Source organism: Thalassophryne amazonica, chromosome 5 (assembly GCF_902500255.1).
Source record: "Thalassophryne amazonica chromosome 5, fThaAma1.1, whole genome shotgun sequence".
NCBI lineage: Eukaryota > Metazoa > Chordata > Actinopteri > Batrachoidiformes > Batrachoididae > Thalassophryne > Thalassophryne amazonica.
In genome coordinates, this window is record NC_047107.1 from 115,957,503 (window position 1) to 115,976,769 (window position 19,267).

Sequence of the window (19,267 nt, forward strand, 5' to 3'; positions counted from 1 at the left end):
ATCTTCACCACTTGTCTTTCGTTCTCGTCTGTCTTTGTGTTGTTTTGGTGGTTGGCCCTTCCTGATGGAAGTTGTTGGTTGGCTTTGAGTAGGATGTTGTAGGCTGGGGTTCACTCATGCACTACATACCTTCTGTCTTGCAAGAATAAATTGCATATATGGGTATTAATGTACATAAATGGTTCTGCCAGAGTGACATTTACCATTACTATATATGCAGACAGGGGAAGAAAAAAAAATAAAATTAGAGCCCAGTTTGGAAAATGGTAGGTTCCCTTTAAGCTGTCACCCCCCCCCCCCCCAAAAAAAATAATCACCATCCTATAATTTGTTTGCTCCATTACTCTTCTGATATATTTGGGCCACTTTCCAACCATCTTGCTCTGTAAATTTAGGTTGACCACAGAATTACCCTTCAAGGTTTCTTTTAGCTAAAGTCAAGGTCACAGTGGTCAGAAAATTGCGATTTTTACTCGGACATTCATCAAACTAAGCACACTTGTGTAGGTCGGTTCTGGAATTGCCCAGACAACATCAAATTTACCCAAAGGCCAGCCATTGGGGTCAAGGTCATCAAATTAAGGTTTTTTTTTTACTCCTATTTACGCTAAAACTGAGAAATGTAGATGAGTTGAATTTTGCCCAGGTGAGGTCAAATATGCCAAGTGTCAATCACTGGGCTCAAATTTTAGATTGCCACAGCCATTATGGTCTTGATGTCCATGGGTACCATTACCTAGTTTCATCAATCAGTTTCTGGAAACTGGTTCATTTATCATGACAAAATCTAAAAGTCAGTAACATAATAAAAATTTAATCATAGGATCCAGACCCATTTCAGTAAAACACATTTCAGCAGAAGTAATGTTTAGAGTTACTGTGTTGTAACAGAAGAGCTACAGACATGTTTAATCCGTGCCCTTCTGTATCAATAAGAATCGGAATCTTCTTCACACCTGTATGCATTTCCAGTTTGAAATAAATCTATAAGACGTGCGCTGACGTGATAACCTGCAGAGTCCAAATAAAAAAAGAAAAAAAAAAATTGAACTGAATGCCACTGAAAATTTATTGTGATATCTGATACTTTACATTAGAGTGAAAACAGACATGTGACATGGTTTTTACTAAGACAGAATGCAAAGCAATGCAGTCAAATAAAAAGAATAGAATATTTTGTCTTTTAATTTTAGGAAAAAAAAACAAAAAAAAAACAGGCACAACATATAGCTATTATAAATACAACATGCTTTAGACCTTAAACTGTGTTTTAACCTTCCTAACAAAAGAACGTTTGATCGACGTCCTTTCAGGTACAACAGCTCAAAAAGTATGAAGCCAGTGTCACAAAAGAAGAAAAAAAAAAAATCTTAAAAACTAAACAGGTTTCAGCAGCAAATATCTACATTGTGTTTTTCTTTTCCAGGCTGCTTTGAAGCAAACTTTCATAGAATCAAAACATTCGACACACACTTTCATTTTGGTAAAGCAGTTGAATCTGCAGGGGGCGCTCCGGGTCGAACATAATCCCTGGCGTCCGACACCGATGCATTCAACAGAACCTGCTTCTTATTTGGTACATACGACACTGGCGACTGCTTTTTGCTGCTTCAGCACGGACCGACTGGTCGAAGGGAGAGTACAGAAGGTTTAAAACAAAAACTCCCAGCAACCACTGCTGGCACCAGCATGGAGGTCTCTTCAAGGAAAAACGACTGGTTGCATGTAACAGCAAAATGTCGTATAGGTCCGTTCAGTAACTTTAAAAGAGCTGGCAAGGTAAATCTGTTTGCTGGGTTTTCTGACCAGATTTATGCTGCTTCCCAGCAGAGGAGCTGCAAACCAAAACAAAGCCAGTAGTGAATTTCAGCTTTTATCATCCATGCCTAGAGTCAACATTTTCATGTTTTGTCCCACCAAATGATAAGCAATTGGATGATAAAGTGGTAGATACCAGCAGAACACCACAAGATTCTGTGATATTTCCAGTTTTACAGGACACTTGACTGTGCCATTTTCCATCTGACTGTCACAGAGTGGACTTCATGACACATCAGCTCAGGTTTAGGAGCATTCACTGGTGCCGTGTGTTGCCACATCAACCTCTCAACAGAACCACATTGGATTCGGAATGGTAACCACCTCAGCAGACAGCCAATCCTTCTGTCTCAATTAGGTGAAACATGGGTGTCCTCTTGGACTTCTCCACACACTGGGGTCTTCAACAGTGAGGTGCCTGTCTCTGAATCACACTCAGAGAAACCTGCCACATGGCCAAAATGTCATAGCCAGTGTTCCCTCACAATGCAAGTGGTACTCCTCATCTCAGTCTCCCTAAGCAACTGTTTTTATTTGACACAGTAATTCCAGTGGTACCCAAGGATCCTCCATAGAGACCTAGTACCACAGATAATCAATCATGATCTTAGGACACTGGTAAGCGTCCAAGCCGCATGACTATAAACACGGAGGGTTTCAAACTGAAATTAAGGCTGTATTTTCTCTGGGTGTTTTAATTATTCAAGTTACTCTGTAGTATTTTTGGTCCCGTCTATTCACAGATTTCGTTCCAAAGATCTGATAGACAATCATGACACTTAGTGGTGCCTGCTAAAAACAACTAAGAGTGGATCCAGATAACAGTGTCCCAACAGCTGTCTGATATCTTCAAACGTTATAAGTCAACGAATAAATTTCCAAAAAAAAAAAAAACCCTTGCTTGTTTTTAAGTCAAAGAAAAGGAACATCTTAAGCCAGCTATAAACACGAGATGACTTTTACTTTACGTTTCATTACCACTGGATAATTTGTACTTTGGTGAAAACTGCATTTTATACAAGTTCATGTCTGATGAACAGGATTGTTGGGTGTTGGTATGTGCTGTATGCGTCTACTTCCATTTGTTACGGCATTTTCCAGACATCACTGGATGCAGCCCCTAAACTGGAATACAGTGGACAGTAAGCTAGCCAACAAGCTAACTTGCTGAAAACTAAAATTGAACAGGAGACAGACAAAAGCAATTAATCCACCTGAATTTTGTCTTCACGATGTGACGTGGTAAATATACAAACACAATCTTGCCATTTGTTGCCAGCTCTGCAAAAAAGGTCTGGACCTCCAATATGGCGGCTGCGTAGCATCACCTGAAAGCCGTCTATACAGGTGATGCAGACTACTGTGGTGAAAGGGTGTTGGTAAAGGCTCTCCCTGCGACACGGTGGGAGATTCCAGCTCGCCCTCGACGTCTACATGGTTCAGCAGAGACCTAAACACCACGAGCTAAACAAACACGCTAACTGACAGGACAAATCCTAACTAAAAACGGGAATAAAAATCACCCTCAGGACAAACCAACCTGACTCTCGACCTTGCAGATCACCGGGAGAGACAGCGAAGGGAAAACAGGCTGAGCAAGGAAAGCACGTCTAAGTTAAAAATAGAGAAAATAAACACTCCGAGGAAAAGAAACTCGACATTCATCAGCATGTGCATTGGGTGGGGGGGGCACACGCACGCTCACACTCACAGCCAGAGGTACAATGAACAAAAGTGCTTCAAGTTGGGGAAGTAAAAGAACTAACCCAGTAGAAATACGTATAAAACCTTAAATATGTTACTTTATGTACAAAAACTAACGCAGGCCAATATTTCAGCTGTTCACGTCTATAGATTCAAGTAGGTATCACTGCTAACTATTTAGGGTTTGCATTGTCATCGTTTTAGATTAAAAGGTCTTGTGATCTGACTGACCTTGCCGGCAAAGTAATCAATCACTGTGGATTTTAAATCTCTCCAATCTCACCCTGCCACCTAGAACCCGGGCAACTGTTAGCCACCTCGGCTATGCCTAATCATCTCCTCTAGGATTTACCCTGACGAATAATAATACACTGAATATCCATTTCTGCACCTCGAGATTTTAACATAGAAAATATGTCTGTGTAGCATTCAGGTTTGGGAAAATACCTCAGTTTAAAAAGAGGGCAGAGGGCCAATGGGGATTTGGTGAAGAATGTTTTTTTGGGGGGGGTTGAACCAGAAAGGGAAGACACATCGGTTCACACGTTTGGAGTTATACACTGCACGACAGGAAAGGAGAGGCTGTTCGAGCTTTAAAGAGGCACAAGGTTCAGCTGGCCTTGAGGTAAATCAGTGGCAGCATCCACAAAGACACCGTTTACATGCTCTGAGGGAGAGCCGAATCCGAGTAGAGTGGTAGGGGTTGGGGTTAGAGGACCGACACGTTCTCAAAGATAGCAGCAAAGTACTTGAAAATACACTCGGAATTCAAAAACAAAGGAGGCAGAGAAATCAAGCAAAACGAGTCCATATGATTAAGAATGAAAGAAAGGGAAAAAAATAAAACAATCGGAAACATTAAGAGGAGCAATTCCAACCAATAAATAAATCTCACTGTGAAGGTGGCTCATCCTGACGGGAACGAACGAGCGAACCTTCCAAGCGTGGTGCTCGTCACTTTGATCTCTGCAGGCAGATGAACCTTTGTCTCTAAACTCAAACAACCCCCCCCCCAAAAAAACCTCTGCAAAGTGCAAACAAAGTAGCGTCATTCAAGTATGCCACAGTGTAATGCGTGACCACACACACACATACAATGCATATACACACACATCATATGCATATATACATATGTGCATGACACAAAGTATATATAGATGTATAATATATAGAATCCATGAGCCAATATCTACGTTCTACAAACATTTTCATAGTTTTTATGGAAATGTAATCATATATCATTACTAGACAATGGAATAAAACACTGTCATAACACTTTATGACACGTAGACGCTGATGTTTGCTTCCCCCGGTGTAGAAACTACATTTGCTGCTTTTCTCTTTCAGTTAAGTTACTGTTGCAAAAATGGGACCAGCCACAATCGCACTGAGCCAAAACACTACAAATATTTATATATCTATAGATTTTTTTAATATATAATTTATGTATATATCCATTTATATCAAAGAAATACTAGGTGCTGCTTTCACTGCTTTTTGGGTGCTGAACAGTACCAGAAGAGGGGAAGTAAAGAAATTTCCAAAGAAGTAATAATAAAAATTAAGGATATCAATAAAAACCTCAGGTATAAAATCTCACATGACTACAATCCCGTCCTTCAAAACAAAAAAACAAAAAAAAAAAGAAGAAAAAATAAGAAGCAAGATGTTGCTACATATTTGTAACTAGGATAAACTCCCTCCACCCCCATCGCCTGTCCCCGATTGCTCTTTTGGACATCAGCAAAGAAAAGCATGCTCAGCTCTATGCAGAGTCACAAGCCAAAAAGCAAACACAAACGACCAACATGGCGGGAAAATAAAATGCTATCCAGTAACATCCATCTGCCATCAACGCAAATAAACAAAACAAAATACTTTACCCGCTATTGAGTGAAATAAAAAGAAAACATAAGTCCTCTCAGCGGAGTCTTTCTCCTTGCACGTAGTGGTCGCCATATCGCCACAATCACTTTGTAAGCATGGTTTAAGGGGGTGAGCGGGTCGGCCAACCCAAAACTCCGGAGCCGCAGCGGAGAACGCACAAAGAAATGACGAGACTCCTGTGGCGTGATGGTTCACATTTGCTCCTCTTTTTTTCATGTCAGTTCTCTTCAGGTTCATGATGAACAGGTGGGTGTGTGCACGTGAAGGAGGTGTGTGTGCATGTGTGTGTGTGTTGGGGAGGTGGTATACATCAGGAGGGGGTGGACCAGTCAATGGATTTCGCTCCACACAGTTCAAGAAAGAGCATTCCAAGGTGAGGGAATAGTGGCGTGGCCGAGGGGTCACTCCCATCCGTTGTCCTTGATCATGTGAGCCAGCTCGATGATGAACTTTCCCTCTTTGTACTTTTGACTGCTCTCGAAGGCGTGCTCCTACAAGGACAAACGGGAAAGACACCGACGTCAGCAACAAATGACACTCAGATCGCTCCCATCTGAAAACACGGAGCCCAAAAACACCCAAAAACACCGCAACACAATTTAAACACTGTCAGAAACATTCAAGCAGGAGCCAAAGGGGCTGAAAATGATCATGTCTTTTTTTTTTTTACCAATTTCAATTTATTTTCATTTATATAGTGCCAAATCACAAAGTTGCCTCAAGGCGCTTCACACAATTAAGGTCCAACCTTACCAACATCCAGAGCAAGCACACAGGTGACAGTGGTAAGGAAAAACTCCCTCTGATGATTTGAGGAAGAAACCTCAAGCAGACCAGACTCAAAGGGGCGACCCTCTGCTTGGACCATGCTACAGACACAATTTACAAAACGAATATACAGGAAATGTTGCCACTGCACAGGATGGGAGGGTTGCAAAAACAGATACCACACCCATTCCTGGAAAACAGAATCAGGCATCAGAAAGACAACAAATACAGTATAATTTGTCAGCATTAAGCAACAAGAAAAACAGAAGAACACCAGGTCATTATTGTAAATAAGAATTTTTTCTTAATAACTTATCTGGTTAAATAAAGCTTAAATCAAAAAAGAAATACTAAGGTGATCGCCGGCCACTAGCCTTAAGCTTCACTAAAAGACCCAGAATTTAGATAAAGTTGAGGCTGCGGCACGCTCCGTTTCCTAATACAATTAATTTAAAAGAGTAAAAGCATAGTAACATACTATGCCAGTATGCCTAGCCATACGAAAGGGAAAGTAAGTGCGTCTTAAGTCTGGACTTGAAAGGTTCTGTAACTTACAGTATACACCAAAATATCACACATTTGTAGAATAATTATAAAGCCTGTTTATAAAAGGACTGTCCAAGGAATCAACACAGTAAACGAAACGAACTCTAACAATAAAAAAAAAATTAATGTGACATACGTGGGTTTTTCCTTTTCAAGATTTTTTTTATTTTTTTTTTAAACAAGTGTGACTTATACTCTGGAAAATATGGTGTATTTTATACTCTGTGCTTAGTGTCAAATTCTGACAAGAAGTGTGTAAAATTTAAAATGAATGAATGCGATTGGCTCCTGGTTGACAGACTAGAGAAGTGAATCTCGGTTGTAGTTTCCGCTCTGAACTCGGCACGATGACCAAATCGCTAAACGTCCGGCGTGGCAGCGCGTCTCTAGATGTGCTGCATGGTTTCCTCTGTGCGCCGATGTGCGTCTGTGCGTTTGTTGATCTGCTGCTTGTACACACGCCCAGAGACTCTCTAACTGGTTTAGTGACTGAAGCAGAGGCATAGTAACTTTAACCGAGTCCCCGTCTTACACTTTGTAGTTATTTTACTCGTCTTCTCAAACAACTTACGGAGACAAACGTCTTCAGAACAGCGTGACATTTAATCACTGCAGACTCTTGGAGGTATCACTCTGGCTGTCTTGCAGCCAACCTTTCGGCACTGTAATTACCTCATGCGCTAGGAGACCGTGGTGCTCAATCTTTGAGGCTAAATGCAAACCCAAGCAAAAAAAAAAAAAAAAAACTGTCACTGTGGTTTTAACAAGCAACGCTTTTAATGAGAGAAATGGTGTTCTTTTGACCCGTAACAGTGTAATTTGTCCCGCTGGAAGCCCAGAAACCATGTAGCTGAACAGTAACACAGCAGCAGGTGCGAGTGGTGAACTCAGAAACATTATGACAGCAAAGTGGATGCTTTTAGAAGGGAAACACTTACATATTTCCAGCCCAGGGTGGTTTTACAGTTTTCACAGTAAATATCAGCGACAGCATGTAAACCTGTAAGGAGAACCCGCTCCTCCGCTGGCCCGCAGCCGACATTCACCCTGTGTGTGTGTGTATGGGGGGGGGGGTAGACAGAGAGAGACCAGAATGAGGCCACAGACGTCGGCAGCGGTGGATGAAGCACTTAGATGTTTCACTTATTCATACATTAAAAGCACAAGTTGTCATCAGAGCAAACGAGGGTGTACCGAACTAATGGACAAATCCCCCAAACGTACAGATGTGCCCAAGATTCAATTCATGTCCTAATAGGACAGGATTTTCATGTTTTTTTTTTGAAATACAGAATCATTTGCAAACATTTCCTTAAAGTTAAACAAGAAACATTTGCAAAAAACCTAACCGTAACTGGGATAAAATACACGATCATGATGTCAGAGTCCTAAACGTGAGCAGTTCACTCCGCTCGGCAGGCGAGCCACCGACACACCGCTGAGCTCAGAGAGAACTGTAGCAGAAGTGTGGAAGCACATGTCTGCTTCCTCAAACCAACTAAAAACTGCAGTCAGAAACTTGTCTAATTCTTCATATTACAGCTTTTCTACGGCCGCTAAAGAAGACCACGGAAACACTGGCCAACTTCTAATCGGTGTACGGTATACTGGATTTAACATTTTTACAAAAGGTTAGTGGAGTCCCTCAAGGAAGCAAACATATGAGACAAAATGTGTCAATAATATAGTGGACTAGTTTTCTTTAGAATGGGACAAATAATCAAAGCCACATGACATAAAACCCACAACTCAAATGGCAAGGATCTATTTCAGCCTTATATAATATCCAAATATAGAACGTTGTTTGTGAACACAAGGGTAAGAATATTTACACAGGTTGAATGATATGTTCCATCTTTCAACTGAAAATATTCTTTCCGCAAACAGAGAAAAAAAACATTATTGTTTTATATGACACCTAAATAGATCCACATCATTTAATATTTTCCTTAAAATTAGACAGGCCGTTTCTTCTCGGAACATGAAGCAGGCACAACGCCACCTGTGCCCACCCAGCAGGTGTGGACTCACACACCTGGGAATTGTGATAGCGCATCTACAGCCACTAAAGTCATTCCTGTGAACATCGCAGGTACTGGATTTAGTTTCCTTGTATCATGGAAGCCTTTTCATGAACAGTTAATGGAGGCATTCAACAGGGCGAAACATATGGGACAAAAATTCACGGTAAATGGAACCACAATGCACGGTACATGACGTCTCTCATATGATGGGACAAATAATGAAGGTCAGGTGACATTTAATTTAATCCACAAGGATCTCTATAGGTGTCATGTAAAAGTCACTATAAACACATGCACCACCTGCGTTGCCGTTGTTTATCCCGACTTGTGAACCAACACAACTACTTGAAGAAGGACAAAAAACAAAAAAAACAAAAACAAAACAAAAAACAACAACCCCAAAACTGTTTAAACAATACACGCTGTGCAATGTTCTATTAATTTTGGTGTCAAACCGTTTCCAAGACACAAGATTCTACAGGCTCTGAAGCATTACCATGGTAACTGACATAAGACTTACTAAAAATCTCGCTAACTATTGAGGCTACAGACTGAACTTTAATTACTCAGAGCACCTGAGCTTCTATCTGACCCAATTAATGTTTTTTGTTCTTTTTTTTTTTACCCCTTAAAAATACTGGATACACCAGTTTGGATAACTAAAGTGCCATTTACTGTTTCATAGTAACAGCTGTGGTAATTTGTGAGCATAAACCACTCAAGAAACTCAATTTTATGTTCAATTTAATTCATTTACTGTAAATGTCCAGAAACGCCTCTTTTGACGCAAGATTGTGACAAATTTAAAAGTCACCACTGAGCATCTCACATTCAACGTGCAGTGAGAAATGCAGAAGGCAAATAAAAATATGTGAGGAAGAATTTGAAACCAAAATCAAAACTGTAAAACCAGTGTAAAAAAGTGCTTGTGGTGCACAGGGCGGACAGTCAGTTTTTGCCCCCACCATGCAAGTGGTCATGTTTGATTTGTGGGCAGCTTTCACACCTGGCTGAGTCTGGTACCACGTTTTCTAGAGAAGCACCATGGGCACGGTTCATTGCCTATCCCGGATGGAGATTTGCACGGTGCTCAGCATAGATCAGTACACATCGGGAAAGGTCGGCTGAGACCAAGTCCACACTCTCAGATGTACCGGTGTCACAGAGCCGAACGGCCCCCCCTAAAAATCAGTCCCCCGATGACGCAGTTCACAGATTATCACGTTGTTTCTGCTTCAAACTGCACTCCAGTCATCATCTATCTCAGCGACAGATATCTGAAGCTTTAGTACAACAATCATTTCCACATAAATTCAGCATTATTTCATCATAAAAGACGGTGGAAGCGATCAGAGCTAAACGGCTAAACAAGCTGCTAGCTTATGCGTTCACTGTGCATCGGGCATTTCATAGCGTCACAGAATTTCATTGAGTTTCTGCTTAAAACTGACTTTAGAATGAGAAATAAGAGGTTTTACATTGATCATCCGATGGTTAAAAATCTCATTAATCTATTTGATTGCTTTGGGTGAAGAGACTCCGTCTCAGACGAGCTGCTGTGATCTGAAATGATGCATGCGCAGATGCAAAAGGTGGACCGATTTTTGGGGAGGACTGTTCAGTCTATTGTTTGTTCCTACTATGTATTTTAACGATAAGGGTCTATTGGCGGCTATTTTGGACACCATTTTGAATCTTAAACCCATGAATGAATTTAGTTTAGGCACAAATGCGTTTGCTGTGACCTGCAATGGTCTTACCATTGAATCTCTGTGATATTTAAGTTGTTTATATGTTGTGTAAAGGTGTTTTAGTGAAAAAAAAAAAAAAAAACTATTTTGGCGGCCATCTTGGATAACTGGCTTGAGGCCAGTTTTCATTTTTGGGAACATCCTAATCGTGTTTTGGGGTCATCTAAGGAACCTAAAACAGTTGGTTTAGTTTAGTCCTGCAGGGGTGCAAAGGTAGTGGTCGTAGCTCCCCTAGTAATGGGGGAAAATAATGACTCAGAGATATCAAGAGTTGAGGATGGCATGTTCGCCAGTTTTAACCAGAGTTACTAGAGTTGCTCCGGGCTGTCCTGGGCTGAGGGTGGTTGACACGGCTAGGTGTCCACAAAGTCAGAAAAGAAAAAAGAACTCACTCAAGTGGGCGCCCAGGCCACATATTGCTTAAAACGTCTTTTGGATGCTGGAACAAAAATATGTTTGGAATCAAATTCAAAATAAAATCCCTGATTTTCTAGGACGTTATGCATCTGCTCACCAATTTTTCATATTTGTGCAACTTTCTGAGATAAATATTGCTATGTGCCAAACATTATTCTGGATCTCAGTTCTAGAATATTTTCAAGATTGCCTTCAAAATTTAATCACTTATTTCTTGGAAAATTATCTATCTGCTCATCAAATCTCAATGAAATCCTCTCATTATTTTTTGTAGTCATCTAATCTTGTCAACAGACAGACAAATGACAGTGAAAATATTACCCCCTTGGTGGAGAGTTTTTTTTACCCCCCCGAGTGGCATGCCTGCTCAGTCACTAAATGTGGCCATGTGAAAGTTGCTGGGAAAACTAGCCAAGGTTCACCGAGTTCTAAGTCGACCCGTTACGGTGCAAAACAGCACAAAACTAGGCCAGGTGTGAGAGATGCACTGGTTTCCTTCCCTTCACGCAGTGAGGGAGAAGTGTTTTCTATCTCTTTCAGAGAAATGGGGGATCTGAGAAGAGCTGAATTACATCCTATAAACTTGTGACTCTTCTCTGGTCAAAGCCCGGCTCTTACAATGTTGCAATGTTGTGTGACTGAATTCATCAAATGCAAATTTATGCAAAAACAAAACATTTCCACTGTCAAACCTGTAAATTGACTGGTTTGTACTTACACTGAATTAAAGAGATAGGCTCTTCCTTGACTGCCTTGAAATGACTGAAATAAGAGAGACAGAAACAGCACGTAAGTTGACATTAAAGAGATGCAGCACGGCACCGCGCTCGCGCAGTGTGCGAAGACTGTCGGCAGCCCGGGGGAACGCTCCTCCCGCTGACTGATGTGCATCCTTTCATCCAGCAGTTTGGCTGCAGGTAGGAAAGAAAAAGCATGTACACTTCAGAACGCCAGTCAGTCATCACCGTGTTCACCGTCATGATGACATGGCTGCTCCGCTCTCCACAACAGAAGCTGAATTATTTCAAAGTGTGTTCTTCACACCAGAAAACTAACTGCACCTCAATAGTACAACACCACCACTTAATCTGCCTTCAGCGGTGTGAAGAAAAAGTCATACTGTGATTATTGTGGGAAATACAACTGCAACATGGTGAATTTATGATCTCCAGGTATTTAGGCAGTGGCACAGTGTTTGTACACCACCACAATAAAATGAAACACACAAGACCTTTGTTCAATGGATGTAAGAAAAATATCACATTAGTCATTTAGGGATTAGTCCCCCTTAGTTTAGCATCATTATTAGTTGGACAAACTGATTATTGTTAATACAAACATTTTTTTTACAGACTGTTTTCTTTCGACAAGCCAGGGGATCGATACAGGGCCATTAGCATAAACATGCATTAAACAGCATTCTGCACCGTTTGTAAGCGGTCCAGAGAGGACTTGCTAAGGCTAAAAAACAAAAAATGTGATCAGACAAATGCATGAATAATCATCTCCAATTCAGCCTTAGACACAATGCTTTTCAGACGGGCAATAATGCACAAATTAAAGAAACAAGATTGTACCAGGTGGTAACATATTTGCTGTGATTTGGCGCATTATACTGGTGGTTGGCTCTCACTGCTGTATTGTATCACTTCCTGTTCCGGAGCACAGCGGTGTTTTTCTGTATCTGTTAGCTGTTTAATCTGCGCAGTTACATTGATCTAGTTATCTAGATTACGATTTGTTTCCCAGTGTAATCTTTACGTGCCTTAACTAAAGCACTCCTTCTGCTGAATCACCTCTAAATTATTTACACATTATTCACTTTGCGTGTTTTTAGGAATCCGCTAGCTTAGCGTAGCTACTAGCTCTTAGCCGATTTAGCATGGCGGCTTCTCCTGTCTCTCCCGCACTTTTCTGCTCTGGGTGTGAAATGTTTAGTTATTCCTCGGCCTCCTTTAGCAGTAACAGTACTTGTAATAAGTGTAGCTTATTCGTAGCCTTGGAGGCCAGGCTGGGCGAATTGGAGACTCGGCTCCGCACCGTGGAAAATTCTACAGCTAGCCAGGCCCCTGTAGTCGGTGCGGACCAAGGTAGCTTAGCCGCCGTTAGTTACCCCCTGGCAGATCCCGAGCAGCCGGGAAAGCAGGCTGACTGGGTGACTGTGAGGAGGAACTAATTCATGCATTTATTTCCTCTAGGCTGGACTATTGTAATTCTTTATTATCAGGTTGTCCTAAAAGTTCCCTAAAAAGCCTTCAGTTAATTCAAAATGCTGCAGCTAGAGTACTGACGGGGACTAGCAGGAGAGAGCATATCTCACCCGTGTTGGCCTCTCTTCATTGGCTTCCTGTTAATTCTAGAATAGAATTTAAAATTCTTCTTCTTACTTATAAGGTTTTGAATAATCAGGTCCCACTCTTATCTTAGGGACCTCGTAGTACCATATCACCCTAATAGAGCGCTTCGCTCTCAGACTGCAGGCTTACTTGTAGTTCCTAGGGTTTGTAAGAGTAGAATGGGAGGCAGAGCCTTCAGCTTTCAGGCTCCTCTCCTGTGGAACCAGCTCCCAATTCAGATCAGGGAGACAGATACCCTCTCTACTTTTAAGATTAGGCTTAAAACTTTCCTTTTCGCTAAGGCTTATAGTTAGGGCTGGATCGGGTGACCCTGGACTATCCCTTGGTTATGCTGCTTTAGACGTAGACTGTGGGGGGGTTCCCATGATGCACTGTTTCTTTCTCTTTTTGCTCTTTATGCATCACTCCGCATTTAATCATTAGTGATCGATCTCTGCCCCCCTCCACAGCATGTCTTTTTCCTGGTTCTTTCCCTCAGCCCCAACCAGTCTCAGCAGAGGACTGCCCCTCCCTGGGCCTGGTTCTGCTGGAGGTTTCTTCCTGTTAAGAGGGAGTTTTTCCTTCCCACTGTTGCCAAGTGCTTGCTCACAGGGGGTCGTTTTGACCGTTGGGGTTTTTCATAATTATTGTATGGCCTTGCCTTGCAATGTGGAGCGCCTTGGGGCAACTGTTTGTTGTGATTTGGCGCTATATAAAAAAAAAGTTGAGTTGAGTTGAGTTGAGGAAGCGTAGCCCTAAACAGAAGCCCTGTGTGCACCGCCAACCCGTTCACATCTCTAACCGTTTTTCCCCACTCGACGACACACCCGCCGAGGATCAAACTCTGGTTATTGGCGACTCTGTTTTGAGAAATGTGAAGTTAGCGACACCAGCAACCATAGTCAATTGTCTTCCGGGGGCCAGAGCAGGCGACATTGAAGGAAATTTGAAACTGCTGGCTAAGGCTAAGCGTAAATTTGGTAAGATTGTTATTCACGTCGGCAGTAATGACACCCGGTTACGCCAATCGGAGGTCACTAAAATTAACATTAAATCGGTGTGTAACTTTGCAAAAACAATGTCGGACTCTGTAGTTTTCTCTGGGCCCCTCCACAATCGGACCGGGAGTGACATGTTTAGCCGCATGTTCTCCTTGAATTGCTGGCTGTCTGAGTGGTGTCCAAAAAATGAGGTGGGCTTCATAGATAATTGGCAAAGCTTCTGGGGACAACCTGGTCTTGATAGGAGAGACGGCATCCATCCCACTTTGGATGGAGCAGCTCTCATTTCTAGAAATCTGGCCAATTTTCTTAAATCCTCCAAACCGTGACTATCCAGGGTTGGGACCAGGAAGCAGGGTTGTAGTCTTACACACCTCTCTGCAGCTTCTCTCCCCCTGCCATCCCCTCATTACCCCATCCCCGTAGAGACGGTGCCTGCTCCCAGACTACCAATAACCAGCAAAAATCTATTTAAGCATAAAAATTCAAAAAGAAAAAATAATATAGCACCTTCAACTGCACCACAGACTAAAACAGTTAAATGTGGTCTATTAAACATTAGGTCTCTCTCTTCTAAGTCCCTGTTGGTAAATGATATAATAATTGATCAACATATTGATTTATTCTGCCTTACAGAAACTTGGTTACAGCAGGATGAATATGTTAGTTTAAATGAGTCAACACCCCCGAGTCACACTAACTGTCAGAATGCTCGTAGCACGGGCCGGGGCGGAGGATTAGCAGCAATCTTCCATTCCAGCTTATTAATTAATCAAAAACCCAGACAGAGCTTTAATTCATTGAAAGATTGACTCTTAGTCTTGTCCATCCAAATTGGAAGTCCCAAAAACCAGTTTTATTTGTTATTATCTATCGTCCACCTGGTCGTTACTGTGAGTTTCTCTGTGAATTTTCAGACCTTTTGTCTGACTTAGTGCTTAGCTCAGATAAGATAATTATAGTGGGCGATTTTAACATCCACACAGATGCTGAGAATGACAGCCTCAACACTGCATTTAATCTATTATTAGACTCTATTGGCTTTGCTCAAAAAGTAAATGAGTCCACCCACCACTTTAATCATATCTTAGATCTTGTTCTGACTTATGGTATGGAAATAGAAGACTTAACAGTATTCCCTGAAAACTCCCTTCTGTCTGATCATTTCTTAATAACATTTACATTTACTCTGATGGACTACCAGCAGTGGGAATAAGTTTCATTACACTAGAAGTCTTTCAGAAAGCGCTGTAACTAGGTTTAAGGATATGATTCCTTCTTTATGTTCTCTAATGCCATATACCAACACAGTGCAGAGTAGCTACCTAAACTCTGTAAGTGAGATAGAGTATCTCGTCAATAGTTTTACATCCTCATTGAAGACAACTTTGGATGCTGTAGCTCCTCTAAAAAAGAGAGCTTTAAATCAGAAGTGCCTGACTCCGTGGTATAACTCACAAACTCGTAGCTTAAAGCAGATAACCCGTAAGTTGGAGAGGAAATGGCGTCTCACTAATTTAGAAGATCTTCACTTAGCCTGGAAAAAGAGTCTGTTGCTCTATAAAAAAGCCCTCCGTAAAGCTAGGACATCTTTCTACTCATCACTAATTGAAGAAAATAAGAACAACCCCAGGTTTCTTTTCAGCACTGTAGCCAGGCTGACAAAGAGTCAGAGCTCTATTGAGCTGAGTATTCCATTAACTTTAACTAGTAATGACTTCATGACTTTCTTTGCTAACAAAATTTTAACTATTAGAGAAAAAATTACTCATAACCATCCCAAAGACGTATCGTTATCTTTGGCTGCTTTCAGTGATGCCGGTATTTGGTTAGACTCTTTCTCTCCGATTGTTCTGTCTGAGTTATTTTCATTAGTTACTTCATCCAAACCATCAACATGTTTATTAGACCCCATTCCTACCAGGCTACTCAAGGAAGCCCTACCATTATTTAATGCTTCGATCTTAAATATGATCAATCTATCTTTGTTAGTTGGCTATGTACCACAGGCTTTTAAGGTGCCAGTAATTAAACCATTACTTAAAAAGCCATCACTTGACCCAGCTATCTTAGCTAATTATAGGCCAATCTCCAACCTTCCTTTTCTCTCAAAAAATTCTTGAAAGGGTAGTTGTAAAACAGCTAACTGATCATCTGCAGAGGAATGGTCTATTGAAGAGTTTCAGTCAGGTTTTAGAATTCATCATAGTACAGAAACAGCATTAGTGAAGGTTACAAATGATCTTCTTATGGCCTCGGACAGTGGACTCATCTCTGTGCTTGTTCTGTTAGACCTCAGTGCTGCTTTTGATACTGCTGACCATAAAATTTTATTACAGAGGTTAGAGCATGCCATAGGTATTAAAGGCACTGCACTGCGGTGGTTTGAATCATATTTATCTAATAGATTACAGTTTGTTCATGTAAATGGGGAATCTTCTTCACAGACTAAGGTTAATTATGGCATTCCACAAGGTTCTGTGCTAGGACCAATTTTATTCACTTTATACATGCTTCCCTTAGGCAGTATTATTAGACGGCATTGCTTAAATTTTCATTGTCACGCAGATGATACCCAGCTTTATCTATCCATGAAGCCAGAGGACACACACCAATTAGCTAAACTGCAGGATTGTCTTACAGACATAAAGACATGGATGACCTCTAATTTCCTGCTTTTAAACTCAGATAAAACTGAAGTTATTGTACTTGGCCCCACAAATCTTAGAAACATGGTGTCTAACCAGATCCTTACTCTGGATGGCATTACCCTGACCTCTAGTAATACTGTGAGAAATCTTGGAGTCATTTTTGATCAGGATATGTCATTCAAAGCGCATATTAATATGTAGGACTGCTTTTTTGCATTTACGCAATATCTCTAAAATCAGAAAGGTCTTGTCTCAGAGTGATGCTGAAAAACTAATTCATGCATTTATTTCCTCTAGGCTGGACTATTGTAATTCATTATTATCAGGTTGTCCTAAAAGGTCCCTAAAAAGCCTTCAGTTAATTCAAAATGCTGCAGCTAGAGTACTGACGGGGACTAGAAGGAGAGAGCATATCTCACCCATATTGGCCTCTCTTCATTGGCTTCCTGTTAATTCTAGAATAGAATTTAAAATTCTTCTTCTTACTTATAAGGTTTTGAATAATCAGGTCCCATCTTATCTTAGGGACCTCGTAGTACCATATCACCCCAATAGAGCGCTTCGCTCTCAGACTGCAGGCTTACTTGTAGTTCCTAGGGTTTGTAAGAGTAGAATGGGAGGCAGAGCCTTCAGCTTTCAGGCTCCTCTCCTGTGGAATCAGCTCCCAATTCAGATCAGGGAGACAGACACCCTCTCTACTTTTAAGATTAGGCTTAAAACTTTCCTTTTTGCTAAAGCTTATAGTTAGGGCTGGATCAGGTGACCCTGAACCATCCCTTAGTTATGCTGCTATAGACGTAGACTGCTGGGGGGTTCCCATGATGCACTGTTTCTTTCTCTTTTTGCTCTATATGCAACACTGCATTTAATCATTAGTGATCGATCTCTGCTCCCCTCCACAACATGTCTTTTTCCTGGTTCTCTCCCTCAGCCCCAACCAGTCCCAGCAGAAGACTGCCCCTCCCTAAGCCTGGTTCTGCTGGAGGTTTCTTCCTGTTAAAAGGGAGTTTTTCCTTCCCACTGTAGCCAAGTGCTTGCTCACAGGGGGTCGTTTTGACCGTTGGGGTTTTACATAATTATTGCATGGCCTTGCCTTACAATATAAAGCGCCTTGGGGCAACTGTTTGTTGTGATTTGGCGCTATATAAAAAATTGATTGATTGAAAACTGAGGGGAAGATCAAACGTAACACCCAAGTTTCTGACTGCTGAGTGAGCAAAAGGAGCCAGAGAGGCAAGGTTCCCAACCACAGAGGGAACAAACTCATCAGGGACACAGGTTTTGCAGTATTAAGGGACAAATAGTCCCTAACTGGGGTGCAAGGAGGAGACTGGTGAGGGAAGCCACCAAGACACCCAGACAATTCTGAAGGAATTATAGAATTCTGTGGTTGTGACTGGAGAAACCACACATACTGCTGTAAGTGGCTGGAATTCCTAAATGGTTAATATGACATGTTTATAATCAATACCCGCAAAGGACATTTTGACTCATTCATGTCAACTTCGCAGCGGTTTTGTACGGAGGCAACATTATAAAAAGGGTTTTGGTGTTCAAATACTAGTGAAGCTGTCTGCACTTCTCTAGCTATCAAAGCTTAATGTTCTACAATACTAGACTGTTTTTTGTTGTTTACATTTTTAGCAACTCTGATAAGATGAAAGATAAATGGTAAAGTTGTGTAATCTATAATTTTTTACATGGCCCATCAGTTTTTCTTTTCTTTTTTTTTCTTTTGGGGTGTTGGAATGGACTGGTAATTCTGGGATGTTTAGTTTTTTTTAGTAATGAGGTAAAAGTATGTGGGGTGTATTTCTGTTACACATGTCACAAAGGTCTTAAACAAGCTGTGTCAGGACTAGCCTAAATGACAAAGCTGGATAATTTCTGTAAAAACACTCAGAATTGTAGGACATTAGAAATATTTAACATTAAACCTTAAAACACATGAAAATAAAGGTTGATTAAAATTGGTTTTCCACTGCATGATCCCTTTAATAATTAAATCTGGGATCTTAATTTTCAAGCTGAAAGCTGAATGAAACATGTGAGTGTGCTTAATGATGGTTCAGGCATCAAAGCGCGTCAGTGAGCTTAAAACAAGTTAGACGTTTGTAGTTTCAACACAAAAACTGTGCTTCAAACAGAATTAGAATCACATTTCAGACTTTATTTCACTCACTTCAGTCTCGTCTCTCCACATGAAATGAACTAATACGTGTGCTTGAGGAAAGCTGATAAGCAGGTGTGCACGGAGCAGGGTGGCACGAGTGCGAGCCGCGTAGGAGAACAGTGAAGAGAAAAAAGAAAATCTTGAAAAATGATTTCATCATCCCCAAACATCCTTTCAATTGATAGGATAAG

General features: G+C 41.2%; 1 protein-coding gene across 3 annotated transcripts in view; it reads right to left on the reverse strand.

The window, feature by feature from the left end:
• Window positions 1-1,045: 1,045 nt before the first annotated feature.
• ypel1 (yippee-like 1) overlaps window positions 1,046-19,267 on the reverse strand; it is a 102,165-nt gene continuing 83,943 nt past the window's right edge. For all 3 annotated transcript variants that reach the window (XM_034171156.1, XM_034171154.1, XM_034171155.1), the window contains 3 exons: window positions 11,634-11,677; window positions 7,662-7,770; window positions 1,046-5,900 (listed from right to left, as the gene is read on the reverse strand). In XM_034171156.1, the coding sequence (XP_034027047.1) occupies window positions 5,811-5,900; window positions 7,662-7,770; window positions 11,634-11,677 (243 nt within the window). In that variant the 3' untranslated portion in view covers window positions 1,046-5,810. The remainder of the gene's footprint in view (window positions 5,901-7,661; window positions 7,771-11,633; window positions 11,678-19,267) is intronic.